Source organism: Seriola lalandi, unplaced genomic scaffold (genome assembly GCF_002814215.2).
Source record: "Seriola lalandi dorsalis isolate HSWRI2012SDOR001 ecotype SW California unplaced genomic scaffold, Sedor1 jcf7180002054954, whole genome shotgun sequence".
In the NCBI taxonomy this organism is placed as follows: domain Eukaryota; kingdom Metazoa; phylum Chordata; class Actinopteri; order Carangiformes; family Carangidae; genus Seriola; species Seriola lalandi.
Window position 1 is genome coordinate 1,651,015 of NW_019525505.1, and position 16,722 is coordinate 1,667,736.

Sequence of the window (16,722 nt, forward strand, 5' to 3'; positions counted from 1 at the left end):
AGCTGTATTTTAATACGAAGCCTTGTTTTCAGTCGCTCCTGTTTGTCATGTTAAAAGCCTCATGAAATGAAAAATGCATTTTCCCAGTTTTAATCCCGTGTCTATGTTAATTGTTCATTTATCTCTTGTTATATTTCCAAATATATGTCAAAAAATTATTTAGTATTTTTACACCAAAATCCATGTATTTTCACTTCCTGTAAAACAATTTCAAACCATAGACTGTAAATAAAGATGGACATTTCCTCTGTGATGCAAAAAATATATCCCTTTACTCTCAGTCCCCATCTCATCTTCCCACACCTTCTATAAATGGAATTTATTTTCTTGATAAAAAGTGTTCAAACTAATTCATAAGGTCTACTCGTATATACTGTTATACCCTGCTCAGCTTGTAGAAATAATATGAAATTGTTTGACTTACAAAAAGTATCCAAACTGAGAACAACATTTTTCAAATACCCAGTCCCATGCAAACCAAAAGAAATCCACTACAAAATAATGAATGATTTCTACCCTTCCAGTGACCCTATAAGACTAAGACTTGGATTTGAGGTAATTAAATGTCTTTTCTGTGAAGGTGATATCAAAACAACAGAACATCTCTTTCCTGCTCTCAGTTTTTTCGTAGAAAATTCATTAGTAGTATTATTACTAGTAGTATTATTTTTGATGTATTACTAGAGGACACAAAGTTGGACCTAATGATCAATGTTTTGCTCATTTTAACACTTTTTTTTTTTTTTATCCATAAGGCTAAATTTATAAAGACCCACCTATCGTCATGTGTTATTATTTTGAAATATAGATATATACTAAGTCCCTGAATTTAATCAAATCTAAATGTGCCAATGATCTTTTTGTATCATTAGAAAATGATCTCACTATTGAATAATATGTTAGTTTTTATTTTGATTTAATTTTATTTAATTCTTTTTGAATAGTTAACTTATGACTTACTCTGTTTGTAGACCGCTGTTGTGGTCCAGATCCAATAACATCAACATGTCTGCTGTGATTTACTTTGGCAGAGTCTGAGTTAATAAATCACTGTAAATCTTGAACCTCTCCAGCCCTCCATAATAAAATGATCACGTCTCCTTGATTAAAGGCTAACCAATTAAGTTTGTGCATTATTTGCAAGTGCATGCAATTCTATTAGAGTCCTACTTCCTACATACTCAGATGTAAGTTAGCTGCGGAAAATACCCGAGTTCTGCCAATATATTACTGCTGTCCTGTCTCTGTCTGACCAGATTCTAAGTGAACAGACCTTTTAATGAACCTTTTACAGTTTTACCCTGAAAATAAACTTATCTTGTGACCATTTGGAGGGCCCTGGACCCTTAGGTTGTGAATCACTGGACTAAACTACCTAAATGCATACAAAAAAGTTGAAACTGCCATTTCACTAACAGACCCAGAAGATTAAAATGCTCCCAGGTAATTATTTTTATTTGAGAATGTTCTCTATGAACCATGTAGTAGCCATCCTGTAGGTATGTGGGGAACAGTGTGGCCAGTGACTTGGCAAACATCCTGCAGAGCTTAACCAGAAGCCGGAAAATTTCCCAGCATATTTTTCGGGAGCCAGTGAATCCCCAGATGATCTTAGTTAGTAATTCAGGTTAGACAAGTGAATAAATTACTTAAAAATGTCTAAGTTGATCAGTACCAGTGGACAGATAATCCTTCATACAAGAGTATTACCTTGCTGCTTTTTGTTATATAAGCGTTCTTTTTCCCATAAAGTGTTACAGAACCTGAAGACACTCACATGAGAGATTCATCTACTGAAGCAGGTGAGGTTTGTGGGTTAAATGCATCTTAACCTGGGAGCTCTCCATCACAGTTCATGGCTCTCTGCTCATCTGTTCATCCTCTAACTTTTCTACTCAACAGAAACAATGAGGGTCATTCTGCTCCTCTGTTCTGCCTTCGCTCTGAGCGTCACGACAGGTGAGACTCAGCAACACACTGAACACCCAACACAAACTTATGACACAAAATGTTTCCAGTCTCCAATATTACATTCTGATTGATGCATCTTTTCCCCAACTAACTAAAAGCATGAAATAAAGGTAGTTCTTGAAGATGGTTAACAGTGGTCTGAAACTCTTCCACAGCAGATCCAGTGAAGCAGATGAAGCCAGGTGAGACTCAACAACATATAATACCTGATGATACATTATTTCACTGTGTTCAGTGTATATCGAGGTTACACTTCAGACGTAGGCTCTAACTCCAGCCATAGCTACAAGTTGTTTTAACCATTTTATGCATTAAAAATGATTCACTGGAGCAATAAGGGGAATAGATAAAGTGTATGTAACTCTCTCACTTTATACTTGCACCAATAAACTGTCCAAACAGATTTTCATAGTTATAGAAGGATTATTGTAATGTGAGGAAAATCTCTAAGTGAGTATGGAGAATGGATGCCTGGTTGTTAAACCTCAATGTCCACCTGTGAGACAAATGAAAATGTGACGCCTGTTCAGCTGCACATGCAAAACAGTGACGACAGTAAAAACAAGAGTAGATAAAAAAAAGTAGTAGTTACATTAGAATGCTGTTCTTATCCTCTGTAGAACCAGTGGAGGATCCCCTGCCTGTCCAGCAAAACAAGACTGCAGGTAAGAGAAAATATCTACGACAGCAAACAAAATCCCTTTTTCTTCGCTTTGGTTGTTTGGACTTTGAAATCATGGTGATCTGTAATGGAAATACAACTCAACTGCTGCAAATGAAGACAAAGACAAAGCTCTGTACATCATGTCCAAAATCCATAGTCCATGCTGAGCTGAGACATACTGCAATGTAAACTCTCTAATCCAGTCAATCATTTATATGCAGATGCCACCCTGTCAGTCAGATCCATTTTCCAAATGTATTTTAGCACTTCACAAACCTTTCTCCATCAATCTTTAAATTCTTCTTTTCTGCTAGATGAGAAGCGAGGGGAACTGCTGCGCAGGATTACGGGGATGGGGGCTATATGGCTGGGAAACACGCCTCCTCCAGACTATTTTCCTGGAGAGAACAACTGTCCCCCCCGCTGGCACAGCTATAGGGGGCGATGTTTCTCCTTCATCAACATCCATATGGCCTGGATGGAAGCTGAGGTAGCCTGACATTACCTCATGTTACATAAAGGTTTTGAATCCGTTACCAACATGCACATATGTAATTTCTTTTCTTTTCTTGAACACATTATTTATACATTTTCCCAATTTAACAAAACATTGTTAACAGTACAAACAACAGCAACAACAAAGAAAAGAAACATACAAAAAATGCAATTCAATTACACAATTGCAGACTTGCCATGTTGAGAGTAATATAATGTCAATTATGTTTTAATGAGAGAATAAACTTGTCATAGTCAGTGGACTTTTTATATCATATGCTGATATATATGAGAGTATTGCAAAGACTAGAACTAAAACATCTTTTTCTTTTAAATTTCTATGTATAATGTTAAGTAAGCTGTATATCCCTGAGGCTGTACTATGTCTGTCCCACAGTAAGAGCTGTTCATCTCTGCTTTTACAGAAACATTGTTGGCACTATGGCGCCAATCTGGCATCCATTCATGATGAACAGGAGTACAATTTCATCCGGGACTTTGTAATGGACAGCAATTATTACGGTTATTATGGCCCAGCCTGGATTGGTGGCCATGATGCCGTTAGGGTAATGAGCAAACATCACTTTAAAGAGAGTGGTCCATGTATTTGTGTCACAGAACAGACACCTGCAGTCATGCTTTAGTGTAAATGTATTTATAAGTTTGGTATCACCAGAAGTTCATGCTGTTTGTAAACTCGGATCTTAAAGTTCTGATGACTTAACAGTGTTGACACTATATTGTTTCAGTGACTCTTTAAAATGTTTGACAAATACAAAATGTAGACTAACATATTTACATGCTATTTGTCTTTTGTTTGTGTTTACAGAGTGGGGAGTGGTTATGGAGTGACGGGTCAGCATTTAATGTCGGGAGCTGGGCCACACTCATGCCAGGCATCTGGAATAGATGGAATAAATGCCTTTCAATGGGTCTGACAGGTAACTACAGTTACTAAATCAACTGATTCCTGGCAGAGGTTATTACAGAAATGATTAACGTCATGGAGTAAACTTGTTTCTAAGAAAGAAAATGTAATAGTGGTTTTCCTCTCTTGTTTTCCTGTTAGATCAAAGGTATTGTGAAGAAATGTTTCCCTTTGTCTGCGGAACAAAACCGGATCTGCTGCTTTTAATGTGACATATCGCTCCTGTTCAAGACATCCCTGTCTGTTCTATAGTTAAAGTATATGCAGACTGACTACATGAGATCACATGAAACGCTTTCAAAACCAAATTCTGTCAATCATTTGGAAAATAAAAGCAGTTTCTCTGATGTGCCAAGAGTGTTTTTTTTTTAACAACAGTAAACTCCCTAAAAAGATGTGTTTTTGGTCTGTGACATTTATTGACCATCTGAAGAAGTGAGGTGAAGGGGAGAGAAAATCCTATCCTATTGCTTTTGTATGTTTTTGGTGTGTGTTTTGTTAATTACAATCAAGACACTGCAAGGTTCTTGAACTTAAATCAGCCAAAGGATTGACCGGATGTGTATGTACCAGTACATAGGTTTCTTTTTTACACACTCAGCATCCTGAGAACTGCCAAAACTGCAATTAAAGTATTTTGCATAAATAACAATTTAGGTATAGGTAGAAGTTGTATAAATGACAATTAGAACTATTAGAACTATTATTCCAGAGACTGATATCCGTGACTGCCTTTAATGCTATTCTGTTTGTAAATCAATCAAACTTTATCTGAAAGAGTCACAGCCTTCATAATAAACCAATAAAATCACATTGATGACTGTTTTCAGTCCCATGAAAACACTGCACTAACTGGACCCTGAGGGCTGTTTCCTGCTCTGGCTGACACAGCGGATGAAGGGCAAGTATGAACACACATCACTTCCCTACTAACATAAAAGCATAATATAAACTCTCCAAATGTTTCTTAAATTAACAGAAAACACAAACAAACGGAGGAAATGGACAGCGACCGCTGCTGCTGCTGCTGCTGTTAACACTGCAGTTCGTCCCCAGTCCCGCTGGGGGCGCTGTTCGCGTCGCCGTCAGGATTTATGAGCCTTTGTAGTTTCCTCTGGCATTCAAAAAAGAAACCGACAAAAGAGCGAAGAGAGAGTAAAACGTCGAAGGTAAATCCGCCTGAAAAATCAATATATTCCTGACTATTTAACAGTTTGAACTCATTTCTGTGTTAGATAACAACGGTTTGTGCTCGACAGTGTTTTCGTTATACCCCAACAACATTGTATTGCGTAGTAAATCGATCACATGTAATCTTAGCCTCATCAGCTAACAGTGTTAGCAAGGCGGCGCCGGTTGATGAGAGGCCTGTTTGGACGATGTTGATATTTTTATTTAACTTGTTTTATTTTTATGTTTTGAATGAGAAGGAACTTTATATTTGTGGCTACAGTTTAACATAAGCGACTAATTGCTTAATTATAGGTAATTGATAACAAATAGCTAAGTTATCCAGGTTATCTGCAAGTCTTAAAAATACACATTATACACACTCATTTCTGTTTTATCCTCAAAAAGACATTTTATTATATTTAAGTGTCATTTTATTTAGAGATGTCTGAAATATATTTTATAGCGTGCTGGTAGTGGTAATGTAAGTTATAGTGTGTTTTAACCATAATATCGAAGCATGGCAGCATGTGGACCTTAAATAAATAGGTTGTTTTGTTTTATTACTTAATCCATCAATTTATACGTTCATTCCCTGCTGCTTGTCGAAGCCCAGGTCGTTTTTATTGATAATTATTGATGTTGTCAGGAATTGTCATGTACAGCAAATTAGAAAGTCAATAGGTTAACAATTTTGTTAAATACTTGTAGGCAACTGGTTATTGGCAGTGAATCGTGTATTCAATTTCACTCAATGCCAAGTTTAGGAGAACCCTGCAGAAAACCTGTTAAAGCTTCATAGGTGTAATGACTTAAAGAAAAGCGTCAACAGGGATAACGAACTAGTTTAAGTCCAGTGTTTCCTCTAGGACTTTTTTCAGCAGTGGGGGCATGCGGGGGGGGGGGTCAGTTGCAAAGTAGTGGGGATAGCTTAATGCTATCAATTAGTTTACCCAAGTTAGCGTCACTGAGTTGGCTAATAAGTCTACCTTTTCTCCGGTAATTCGCTGCCTTATTCCTCACGACTACACTTCTCTGACTCTCACCTGGTGCCTGACGTGACGTCACTTTCAAGGCCGCGCTCTCGCGAGTAATTAACTCCAATAGGATCCCCCAACCACCCCACTCCCTCCCGGGCCGCCACTGCTAAATGAATGTAGAGGAAACACTGAAGTCGCTGGTGTGGTGTTGTGACCTGGCGAATTAAACCATTGGAAATGTAGGTTCATTTGTCGTAAAAACTTCCTGTGTTGTGGTGATATTGGTGATAAAACTAGTGCTCAGCAGCACCGTAAAAACGTTAATGCAAACTTTATCACAGTTCATTTTTCTTTCTTTATGTTTTGGTAGTGGATGAACACTTTGAACAGTCATCAGAAAATGATGTATAAGACAAACGATTTTAGTGAAATAAAGCCTGTAATGTTGAAACATCACTAACACTTTTCTAAATGAAACAGGCAGGTCTCTTTCACCACTCATTGCACTAAATTGGTGCGTGATTAGATGAATAAATAAACCACATACTTTAAAGTACTTTAAACTGTATAATAACTGTTATCACCTCCCTGCTCCATTTTCTAAGGTCTTCAATTATTAGTTACCATTTTTTCAGGTGCACACGTCAAACTTATGCAACTGCTACATAAAGATTTTGTGTCTTTTTAAAATCTGTTTTGAGGACTTCGTTTTGGGTTTTAGGAAATTGTGCTTGTAGAAAAGGTTTTTCTGGTGACTTTCCACTATTTCTTGGCATTTTACAGGTCAATGATGAATTATGATTCGGGTCTATATTCTGTAAACAATTGTTACTTGTAGCACAAACTACATTCTCCAAAATTACTTGAATCAGTGCCTCTCAAACAGTCTCAACAAAAACTGACCATATAATTATATTATTAAAGCATGATTTATTACAGGAGTGTTTTATTAGACTGTGTTAGGTCTGACTAAGTGTACCTGCTAAACTGGCTGTTGAGTGTTTAACAAGACGACGTGTTTTAGACGTAAAACCATCAGGTATTCTGGTTGTTGTCTTTGCCTGGTTTTGTGTGTGTTTTTGTCAAAAGAGGATAATTTTTTCAACAAGCTGTTGCCACAAATGTGGAAGCACACTATAGTCTAAATATGGATGAAGTTTTGTGTCGATTGACATGAGAGGAAAAATCAAATAGTCATGTTCAGTTCATTCATTTTGAAGCCTTTATTAAAGATAGAGAATAAATGAGAGAGAGAGAGAGAGAGAGAGAGAACAAAGAATCCTGGTTGTGCTGGAACCGGTTCATGGTCGACGTCTTAACTCGTCAGCCCCTTCATATTCAATCTGTTGTTGCATTATTGACATTAAGATATTGAGTCCAAAAAATGGTCATTAATTGATGTCTTGACTAAAGTCACAGGTCCTGTCTGTTGCCCCCTTAAACATTTCTGTCATTACATGAGAAAAATATAGGCCATATTATTTGGACAGGAGGTTAATCTGTGGTCTCTCTCTTTAAACTTCCTGCAGGTCGAAGCTGAGGGCCATGGCTCGTGGGCAGCAGAAGATTCAGTCCCAGCAAAAGAACGCCAAGAAGGCAGCAGAGAAGAAGAAATCTCAGGGCGCAGACCAGAAGACTGCAGCTAAGGCCGCCCTGGTGTGGACATGCCCTGTCTGCCGGGTGAGTACAACACTCTGCTGCAGCATGCTTACTCCTCTTTAGTCGTTGATTAGAGGTTTTTCTAGAGATGAACGGATGATACCAAAGCATGTTCCACTCCTTTGAAGTGCACTGTCAGTACATTGTGTCAAATGAAGATGTGCCTGATGTCTGACGCTTCAGATGTCTCTGGTGCTTCACTGAGTCAGAGTTTTGAAAGTTTTGCAGGTAAACTATGTGATGGGCACATTAATGGAATAAGAAGAGAATTATTGAGAAATATGGTCACATACACCAGAAAGACATAATCATAAATATGATATTTCCACTTGATGCCAAAGTAATAAGTGAGTAATAATAAGAAATTATTTCTTATCATGATGATACACAAGTCCACAGTGGACGCTTGGCTTTAACTGCACTAACAAGGTACATTAATATTTAGTGTCTGCAAAAATATGTCAAATGTATTTATTCTTTTAATGTTCTTGAACCTTTATTGCACAAACCAGACTTAAACTATTGGTCAGTGTTGTGGTGCTCTGACCTGAGTCTTGAAGAGCTGCTTTATTTTTTCAAACCATCAGATGTCACTGTAGTTACTTTGTTTGAAGCCCCAAAGGCCTTCAGCCGCAGATCTCTTGGTTTTTCCACCGGAGAATCTCTTCTCTCTCAGTAAATTTATTTCATCAAAAATACTTCCTACTCAGTTTATCAGGTTTATGTATTTGATTTGCCAATTCATCATCAAGCAGTTTGAGCTTCTGCTGAAGTTAATTGCAAATAATTTTTAGGCACTGCGTACCTGTTGATTTCAACATGACTTAAGTTTGAAGTCCATAGTAACTGCATGAAACATGAGAGCAGAGTCTTATTTCCACAAGATAAAATAAACTTAACACTTTGGTTCTCCTTTTTTCTTTCAGACTCAGATGCCTGACCCCAAGACTTTCAAGCAGCACTTTGAGAGCAAACACCCCAAGTCCCCCATGCCTCCTGAGCTGGCAGATGTTCAGGCATAAAGGACTGCCGACTGGACTGAACCTGGGTAAGACCAACAGCACTCGTAGCACTGTGCTCACTGGAAGCTGCCGTTTGTAACATCTCAAAGTTTCTGAATTCTGCGTTCTTGTAGATCAGAGAGCAACCAAAATAATATTAGAAGCAACTAAGAGTATTTGTTAATTTTAATTGGTCACTTAATATTTTTCAAACCCTAAAAAAACACCAAAACCTGTTACTTACAGATACACAATGACCATGGACTAAACGTTGAATTGCGGCACCTGAAGGATGTTGATGACGAACACTGGGACCCGTCAGTATTCATGGACAGCGGGTTGGGATGGAAGGAGGGGGTGAATGTGTGTATGTGCTGTGTACATAATGTGTGTGTTTGCGTAAGAGAAAACTAATGATGGGGCAGTAGTACACCAGCAGCCCTTTTTTATATTTATTATGTACAACTACCTTGCTATTCCAGATTTGGGGTTGGGGTTCCCAGAAAGCAGAACCAGCAAGTTTGCCTGCTAACACTGAATAAGATTAACTTGTGACTAATGATGGGGAGGGTTGACAAGACTGAAAAAGCTACAATGAGATGTTAAAACAATAGTTTTGAATGTGTGGCTAGCTAAAAGCTGGTTGTACTAAACACCGTGTCGTCCAGAGGAATAGATAGATGGCACATTCAAAGCCCCCCCCATAGATTCATCACTCATCCACAGTGGCACTGCTGTCAGGTTAAAACCTGTGAACTCCAGTCATTTTAATTTGGAGTTTTCATGAACATTGGCCTCTTAAAATGACATAAATCTCGTTGTGTGACTGCAGGATTGAACGTTGTTGGTGTTGAAATGCAAGATATTAGTTCAAGCCATTTTTGGAGATTCATGGTTATTGTCCGATAATAGCAACGGACTCTACAGCTTTGCCTCCTCTGTGCTGCTGCTCCACAGGTGTCCTCACTCAGTAACACCTTACAACAGTACCTCACGTTAGACCACACAGCAACTCTCATAGTATGTTTTTTTTTTTTTTTTTTTTTACCCTTTTCAATAAATTGAACAATGTATTTAATGTGAATGGTCTTCATCGACTTTGTACATGAGATGCTGCACTGTAACATTTTACTCTGGCACTGGTCTAAAATAGATTTAATATTATTACAGAAATCTTTAAGGTGACACCAGAATGAAAGTTTCACATTTTGTTTTAAATTAGTAAAATTTGGTTCACGTCAGTGGGGGAAGAGGACCAATTCAAACTTATTCGATTGGATTGATCGTTTACTTTCCCTCTGTCCATTTCATGCTACAATAAGTCAAGATAATGTAAATATTATTTTATTAATTGAATACATTTTAATAGTCTCTTCATATAAATTTGTGTTACTACAATAATAGTGCTGTCAATTTCCTTATAAAAAAAAAAAAAACATACAGGCATCACTAATGGCTTGTTCTGCCATCCAATATCATTTGCCATTTTCATAATTGAAACCTGTCTGAAAACGCCATTGGTGATAAACTGGAGTCTATGGTTTGTTCCTGATGAGACGGGCATGAAAAGATCCAAGTTTGTAAGAAAAGTTCATGAAATTAAACATTCGTGCTCTTCAAAAAAAATAAAATAAAAAAACGTAAAGTACTGTACTTAAGAAAATGTCCTCACATCTTGTGCTCCTAACTATTGCCTGTGGAGCTGACATTTCTGGTCACAGGTATTGACTCGACCAGCCGAGCGTTTGAACATGTAAATATCCACAGATTTGAAAATAAAAAAAATAAAAACACGTTAAAGCCTCTGAGCAAAAAAGCCAATTTGGAAAATTTGATTAAAGACAATTAATTCAGTGATGCCACATGAGCCCAGATCAGATATCTGGTGCCTTTGTCATCCAAATTGTTTGCCAATGTTTAAGTATTCTGCAAAGTTCGTGTCTGGAAAAAAAAAATCATCCATGTACATTTTTCGTTTCGGACTCTTATCATAGACATCCACAGGTCTTAACCACCATGTTCCGATGCTTTTTGAGGATGACGTTGTTGTTGTCGTCATAGAAGAGGACGGAAATGGGGCTGAGCTTGGTGGGAGCGCAACACGCCTTAGGAACCTCATCAGGCTTCAGAAGGTGGACCTACAGTATAGAGTAAAAAAATCTATTTACTATTTAGGTATTTAACTTCAATTCTGTAGTAACCTTAACTAGATCATTTTCTTAAGTAAAAGTACCAATACAACAATGTAAAAATACTCTATTTTAAGTCCTTAAAATCCTACTTGTGTAAAAGTATACAAGTATTGTACTGTAATGTATGATAGTATCAGAGTCTTAAAGGTGAACACTGTACATGTTACTGTTTTAGCTGCTTTTTCTTCTTCTACTTGTACACTTTCTAATGGAAAAGTCTGATCCTGTCCTGAGTGTTTCCAGGATGAAGCAACAGTGTCACATGGGTGTGTCATCACTGTACTGACCACTTGCTGGATGAGAGCGTGGTTGGTGGCGTTCATGCAGGAGCCCAGAGGGTAAAAACACTCTCCATCACAGTAGTAGGCTGAATATCCAGTTGGGGCCAAAACCCAGTCCTGAGCAGAGCAACAGGCATGAAAATGATCCATAGTTCTTATCTTATGTATCACAGTAAAATCTATTCAATGGCAATAAAGCATTTACATTTAAAATAAAAGCAATTCATTAAATGTACTTGTTATATAAAAACAGGTGAGCACACACTTCCATGTTCAGAAATGTGATTGTAAAAACTATAATTGGTCATGATGAATAATATAAAAATGTCACAGTATAGTAAGGCATAAAAACTTAATAGTATAGTAAAGGATTAAAATGTCATAGAATGTCATAAAGACTAGGTCAAAACCTAGTATATTCTGGACTACCTATAATCAAATCCTGATGTTCGTCATCTGACAAAATCACTAAACAAATGAAAGACAAAGACTGAGCTGTGATTTCAGCTGGATTTACTTATAAACACTGAGAGAGAAAGTTAGGAGAGATAGACTATCATTCTTCTTTCTTTTCTTTTTTTAAAAATTATTTTTTCTCAGCAAGAGGGCCATAGGCCGGACTCGAACCGGTGCTGCAGGGGGAAATACCTTGACACACATCATATTTCTTATTTTTTCCCCTCACACAGAGCACAACCTTCATCTGGGTCTTTACTTTCAACTCCAGAACATAACAGACTTTTATAAGAGGCAGGTCTTCATGTCTAACTCCCTCTGTTTGATATGTAGAGTCGGTCATTGTCGTTAGTACGAAGCCTCGTTACTGATGACTTCTCCCTCTCCCTGCTTAGTGTGTCTTATGTTTAGTTATTCCTCTGCCTTCTTTAGCAATGATACATGTAATGAAAGTAGTTTATTTGCTGTAATGGAGGCGAGGCTCAGTGTATTGGAAGCCCCCTTCTTCCTTGCAGTTCCCGAGCAGCCTGGAAACCAGAGTGTCTCGGTGGACCGCGGCTCTCCACTCAGCTGAGCAGTGGTGGAAATATCATCACTTAGTCAGTTGGTCATTCAGTCAAGTCAGGGACATTTGCAATTATAGGGCTGGCCCCGCATTTGCGGTCCAGCCAAAAAAAATCAACTTGGGGACCCAGCAAGTTTTTCTGCTCTTAAAAAGCTTCAACAATGATACTGAACTTTAATGTAAGGAGTAAATGGACCTGAATAAAAACCTGACTCTAATGTAAATCAAGAATCAAAGCAGTTGAGTAGAGAATAAAGATCTGACCTTCCATCCCAGGTCACTGAAGCTGACGTAGAGTTCATGTTTTTTACAGGGTTGACCTCCGTTGTTTGCAGGACTCCGATCTGAACCAGGAAGAAAAACATTTATTGAGATCAAAGTTAATGAATTAGTTTAATGAGAATGAGGATAAAATTATATTTTCTAATTATTCAAACTTTCATTCATGAATCCTTTTACTTTGAAAAGGTGATCAAAGTGAAAATGATTTGCAGGACATTAACCTTTAACACTACAATTTCTACATTTTAAGGCTTTCATTGATAATCAATACATTAATAGGTTGAGTTCTACAGAATAATAAAAAACTATGTAGTTCATTAATTTGAGTAATTTCTTAACAGGTATTTAAAGATGAACTAATGATTGATAGTTAAATTAATTTTAAATCTCATGACTAAGAAAAAAAAAAGTGAATGTTGGAGTGTAGTGAAGGAACATTAAAGCATCAGAGCCAGAGCTGTAATCCCACAATGTGGAACCTCACTATGGATGCTGGGGACAGGGAGGTCGTATTTGGGTTTCTTCTTGCGGGGGTGAGGCTTGACAGCTCGCGGCGGCCGACAAGGGACCTGGCTCTCCCTGAAGAAGGTCACCATGAAGGGCTGTTTGGAGCGAGGACCCCTGCGACCCACCAACCCAATCCAGCCTGCAGACAGTGAGCGGTCTGGAAAGGAAGTGTTTAACATAAGGAAATAAACCATTTCAAATGAGCTTAATGGTAATCAATAAAACCAGTTAAGGGTTATATTGGTGCTGCACCCACCCTCCTCAGTCTCCACATAGAGACGGATGCCCAGGTTGCTGCGGGGGTGGAGGAGCCAGTGGTTGGAGGCAGAGGTGACATCGAAGGCCAGCCAGCCCTCCTGTCCTGCAGGCACAGACTGCATGTCCAGCAGCACCAGCTCTGGCTCTCTGGGGGGAAAAAGATCAAAGTAAACATGATTCACTTCACTGGTCATGATGAATAAAACATTAGCTTTAGCAATGTCAGAATAGTAGCAGTTTATCCTATTATTTGATTTGTACATTTAATAGGATGTTAAGATCAAAGCTTGTTTGCATCGATGAAGTTCTCTGGGATGAGAGTAACTTTTTTAAGCTCTCAGACGCCAAAGGTCAGGCTCAGCTACAGATCAGCACCTTTTGGGTGTTTGCTTTGCACATACAATATAAGGATAAATATTGACAAAGACAGGGAGTAAACCCTGTTAATCTGTTGAGCGATGATACTCTTAATTACTGAGCCACATTACCAGTGTATGTCTGGTCAGATATGAAGCTATTTCCAAATAATACATAAAACATTATGTGGTTTTATTTTAACAGCTACCAAAACATGTTGATGTTCAGCAGGTGTAATGTTTTCCATCTTAGTTTAGTGTGATAACTATTGCTAATTAGCACTAAACACAAAGTAAAGCTAAGGCTGTTGGGATTATCATTAATTTTGTACCAGGTGTCATGATGGTGGTCCTCAATGAAAAGTCAGTTCATACAGTTCATCCTTTGGGGGGAAGTGAATGTGTGAAACCAAATTTCCTAGAAATCCATTTAATAGTTCAATCAAAACAATAGATGTCAACATCACCAGAGAAAAAGTGAGGAGAATCATCAGTCAGCAGACATCATCATCCTCTACAGACCTTTAACATCTGTAGAAAGTGAATGAGACATTTGGTCTGGACCAAAGTGGTGGTCCAACTGTCAAACAATAAAACAAGACAATCACATACTGAAGTAGTAAGTGGCCGTCTACAACAGTGAAACAAAGGTTAAACCTGCCATCTGGATGAATAAAAAATGTTGCTTTTGCTAGCTGATCTTTTCCAAAGAATTATTGTGAGTAATTCTAAAGCTGCTGTCGGATCAGTGGCAGAATTATACAAGTACCAAGGTTTGTTTGTCAGTAAATAAAGACTAGGGCGGCACCATGATGACAGTGAAGTGTATAAAAGGTAAAGGTGTTTTGGTGTCTTTATCAAAAGGCCCCAAGTAAAGACAGTGATCATATACATTTGAGGGAAAGTTCCAGTTCAGACAAAACATCTAATAACTTCAGAACAAAAACAGAGGGAAAGAAAAAGTTTGAACCTGTGTCGGTTCTCTCTCTGGATCTCGTAGACGGAGATGTGCAGGGTGCGGTTTGCCCTCTGGCCCATCGTCAGGGTCTTATAGATACGGAACTCTGCTGCTGTCACCGTCTCACCCTGAGGGAGGGGCGTCAGGTCGAAGCGGAACTCCTTCCAGTACGGACGAGGCTGCAGGAGGTCGCGCTCCTGCTCCACTGCAGCGACACAAACACACAGATGAGATGTATGTTTCAGACGAGCAGAGCCTCAGTTGTTCCCAAATATATAACAGAACAAATATGAAAAGGTTTTCCTCACATGAAGGTTTCTGTTAATAGATTGACAGATGTTTGAATTTGTCTAAAAGCTTTCAAAATAGAGGAATTTCACCTTTTAAACTGACATCAGAGCCTTTACTTTTGAATTTTTTAAAGCTATGAAAGACAATAAATAGAAAGTTTCTTGAATATTAGAGGAAGCACTGACATTTTATTTTTTGGGATGAACTTGGAAGCACCTCATGGAGGCACTGGAAGTATTTAAGACTCAATCTCACCTCGCTGGATGCTCAACTCGTTAACTTTTTATGCTGTTGTCTTGTTAAACATAATAAAGCATCAGATTTTTTTCAGCTATCAAAAGCAGTGGAGTAAAAAGTTCAACATTTCTCTCTGAAACAGCAAAATATAAAGTGGCATAAAATGGAAATACTTGAAGGAACACTTCAACATTAAGTGAAAAACACTCACTCACTTTCTTGTTGAGAGTCAGGTGAGAAGGTTGATACAACTCCTTCATCTGTATGTTAAATACTAACTAACTAGCTTCGCATAAAGAAACAGCTAGCCTAGCTCTGTCCAAAGGTAACAATCCATCTACCAACAACTTTTAAAAAGGGACTCTACAGTTTCCTTTTAAACAACATACCCCCCAAAAACAGTGTGCATCCTTCAGGTCTAACAAACATGAATACATTTTATTTGTCATAAAACTACAAAACTGATTTTTCTTAAATATTTGAATTTGATATATTTAACATAACATTGAACAATTTTCAAGTAAAAGCACAAAATTGGTTCAGTTTTCCAAATCTGTCTTTATACAATAGTCAGGGGAATATATGAACAGTGACAGAGGTTTTAGTTCTTCTGATTCAGTGGAAGTGAGTGAGGACAAAATCCAGTCCTTTGATCTGTGCCGAAATGTATTGAAATGTTTATCTAAAGCCAATATATATGAGCAGTTTGAGTTAATAAAATCAAGTGAATATCTTCAAAAGTAGCTAAGAAAAAGCCTGAAACTTTGGAAGATGTCCACTTAAAGTGACTGATGTGGAAGGCTGAAGCTTTTATATCGTCTCTACAATCAGGTTTGACCTGTTTCAGTGTTCATACTCATCCTTTACTACAGTGTGACCAAGACCTCGTCACTGATTACGGATGGCACATGGTAAAGAGGACTACACACTCAGATGGTCACCCAGACACATAATTAGTGCCACGGGTGCTCAGCTCCGAGGCACTCCTCTACAGCTAGAATAGCTGAGATCTCTGTATGCCTAAGCGTTGCTTCTGCCTCCTGCACTGCGATTCTTGGATTCCACTTTCTATAATAAGGCATAAAAATGGCAAAAAACGTCATAGTATAGTATGGCATAAAATTTCAAAAAATGTCATAGTATACTAAGGCATAAAAATGACAAAAAAAGTCATAGTATAGTCAGGCACAAAACGTCACAGTATAGTAAGGCATAAAAATGCCAAAAAAATACATATTATAGTAGAGCATAAAAATGTCAAAAAACGTCATAGTATTGTATGGCATAAAATTTCAAAAAACCTCATAGTATAATAAGGCATGAAAATGTCAAAAAACGTCATAGTATAGTCAGGCACAAAACGTCACAGTATAGTAAGGCAAAAAAAATGCCAAAAAAAGTCATATTATAGTAGAGCATAAAAATGTCAAAAAACGTCATAGTATTGTATGGCGTAAATTCCCCAAAAAAT

The 16,722-nt window shown here is 37.8% G+C and overlaps 3 protein-coding genes across 3 annotated transcripts in view; 2 read left to right on the forward strand and 1 right to left on the reverse strand.

The window, feature by feature from the left end:
* The first annotated feature begins 1,905 nt into the window (after positions 1–1,905).
* Positions 1,906–4,413, forward strand: LOC111645580 (ladderlectin-like). The gene is made up of 7 exons (XM_023394826.2): positions 1,906–1,959; positions 2,127–2,153; positions 2,592–2,636; positions 2,950–3,125; positions 3,556–3,696; positions 3,960–4,071; positions 4,200–4,413. Exons 1-7 carry the CDS (start codon positions 1,908–1,910, stop codon positions 4,268–4,270), a joined length of 624 nt encoding a protein of 207 aa, XP_023250594.2. The 5' UTR covers positions 1,906–1,907; the 3' UTR covers positions 4,271–4,413.
* A 743-nt stretch (positions 4,414–5,156) lies between these two features.
* On the forward strand, positions 5,157–9,918 carry LOC111645633 (transcriptional regulator ZNF706). Its single transcript, XM_023394900.2, has 4 exons — positions 5,157–5,227; positions 7,738–7,888; positions 8,794–8,915; positions 9,115–9,918. Exons 2-3 carry the CDS (start codon positions 7,754–7,756, stop codon positions 8,887–8,889), a joined length of 231 nt encoding a protein of 76 aa, XP_023250668.1. The 5' UTR covers positions 5,157–5,227; positions 7,738–7,753; the 3' UTR covers positions 8,890–8,915; positions 9,115–9,918.
* A 278-nt stretch (positions 9,919–10,196) lies between these two features.
* The window catches only part of bmp8a (bone morphogenetic protein 8a), a 16,087-nt gene continuing 9,561 nt past the window's right edge, over positions 10,197–16,722 (reverse strand). Inside the window, exons 2-7 of the mRNA XM_023394899.2 lie at positions 14,736–14,928; positions 13,408–13,556; positions 13,129–13,308; positions 12,627–12,706; positions 11,348–11,458; positions 10,197–11,006 (exon numbers count right to left, since the gene is read on the reverse strand). Coding sequence (XP_023250667.1) covers positions 10,857–11,006; positions 11,348–11,458; positions 12,627–12,706; positions 13,129–13,308; positions 13,408–13,556; positions 14,736–14,928 — 863 coding nt within the window. The 3' untranslated portion in view covers positions 10,197–10,856. The remainder of the gene's footprint in view (positions 11,007–11,347; positions 11,459–12,626; positions 12,707–13,128; positions 13,309–13,407; positions 13,557–14,735; positions 14,929–16,722) is intronic.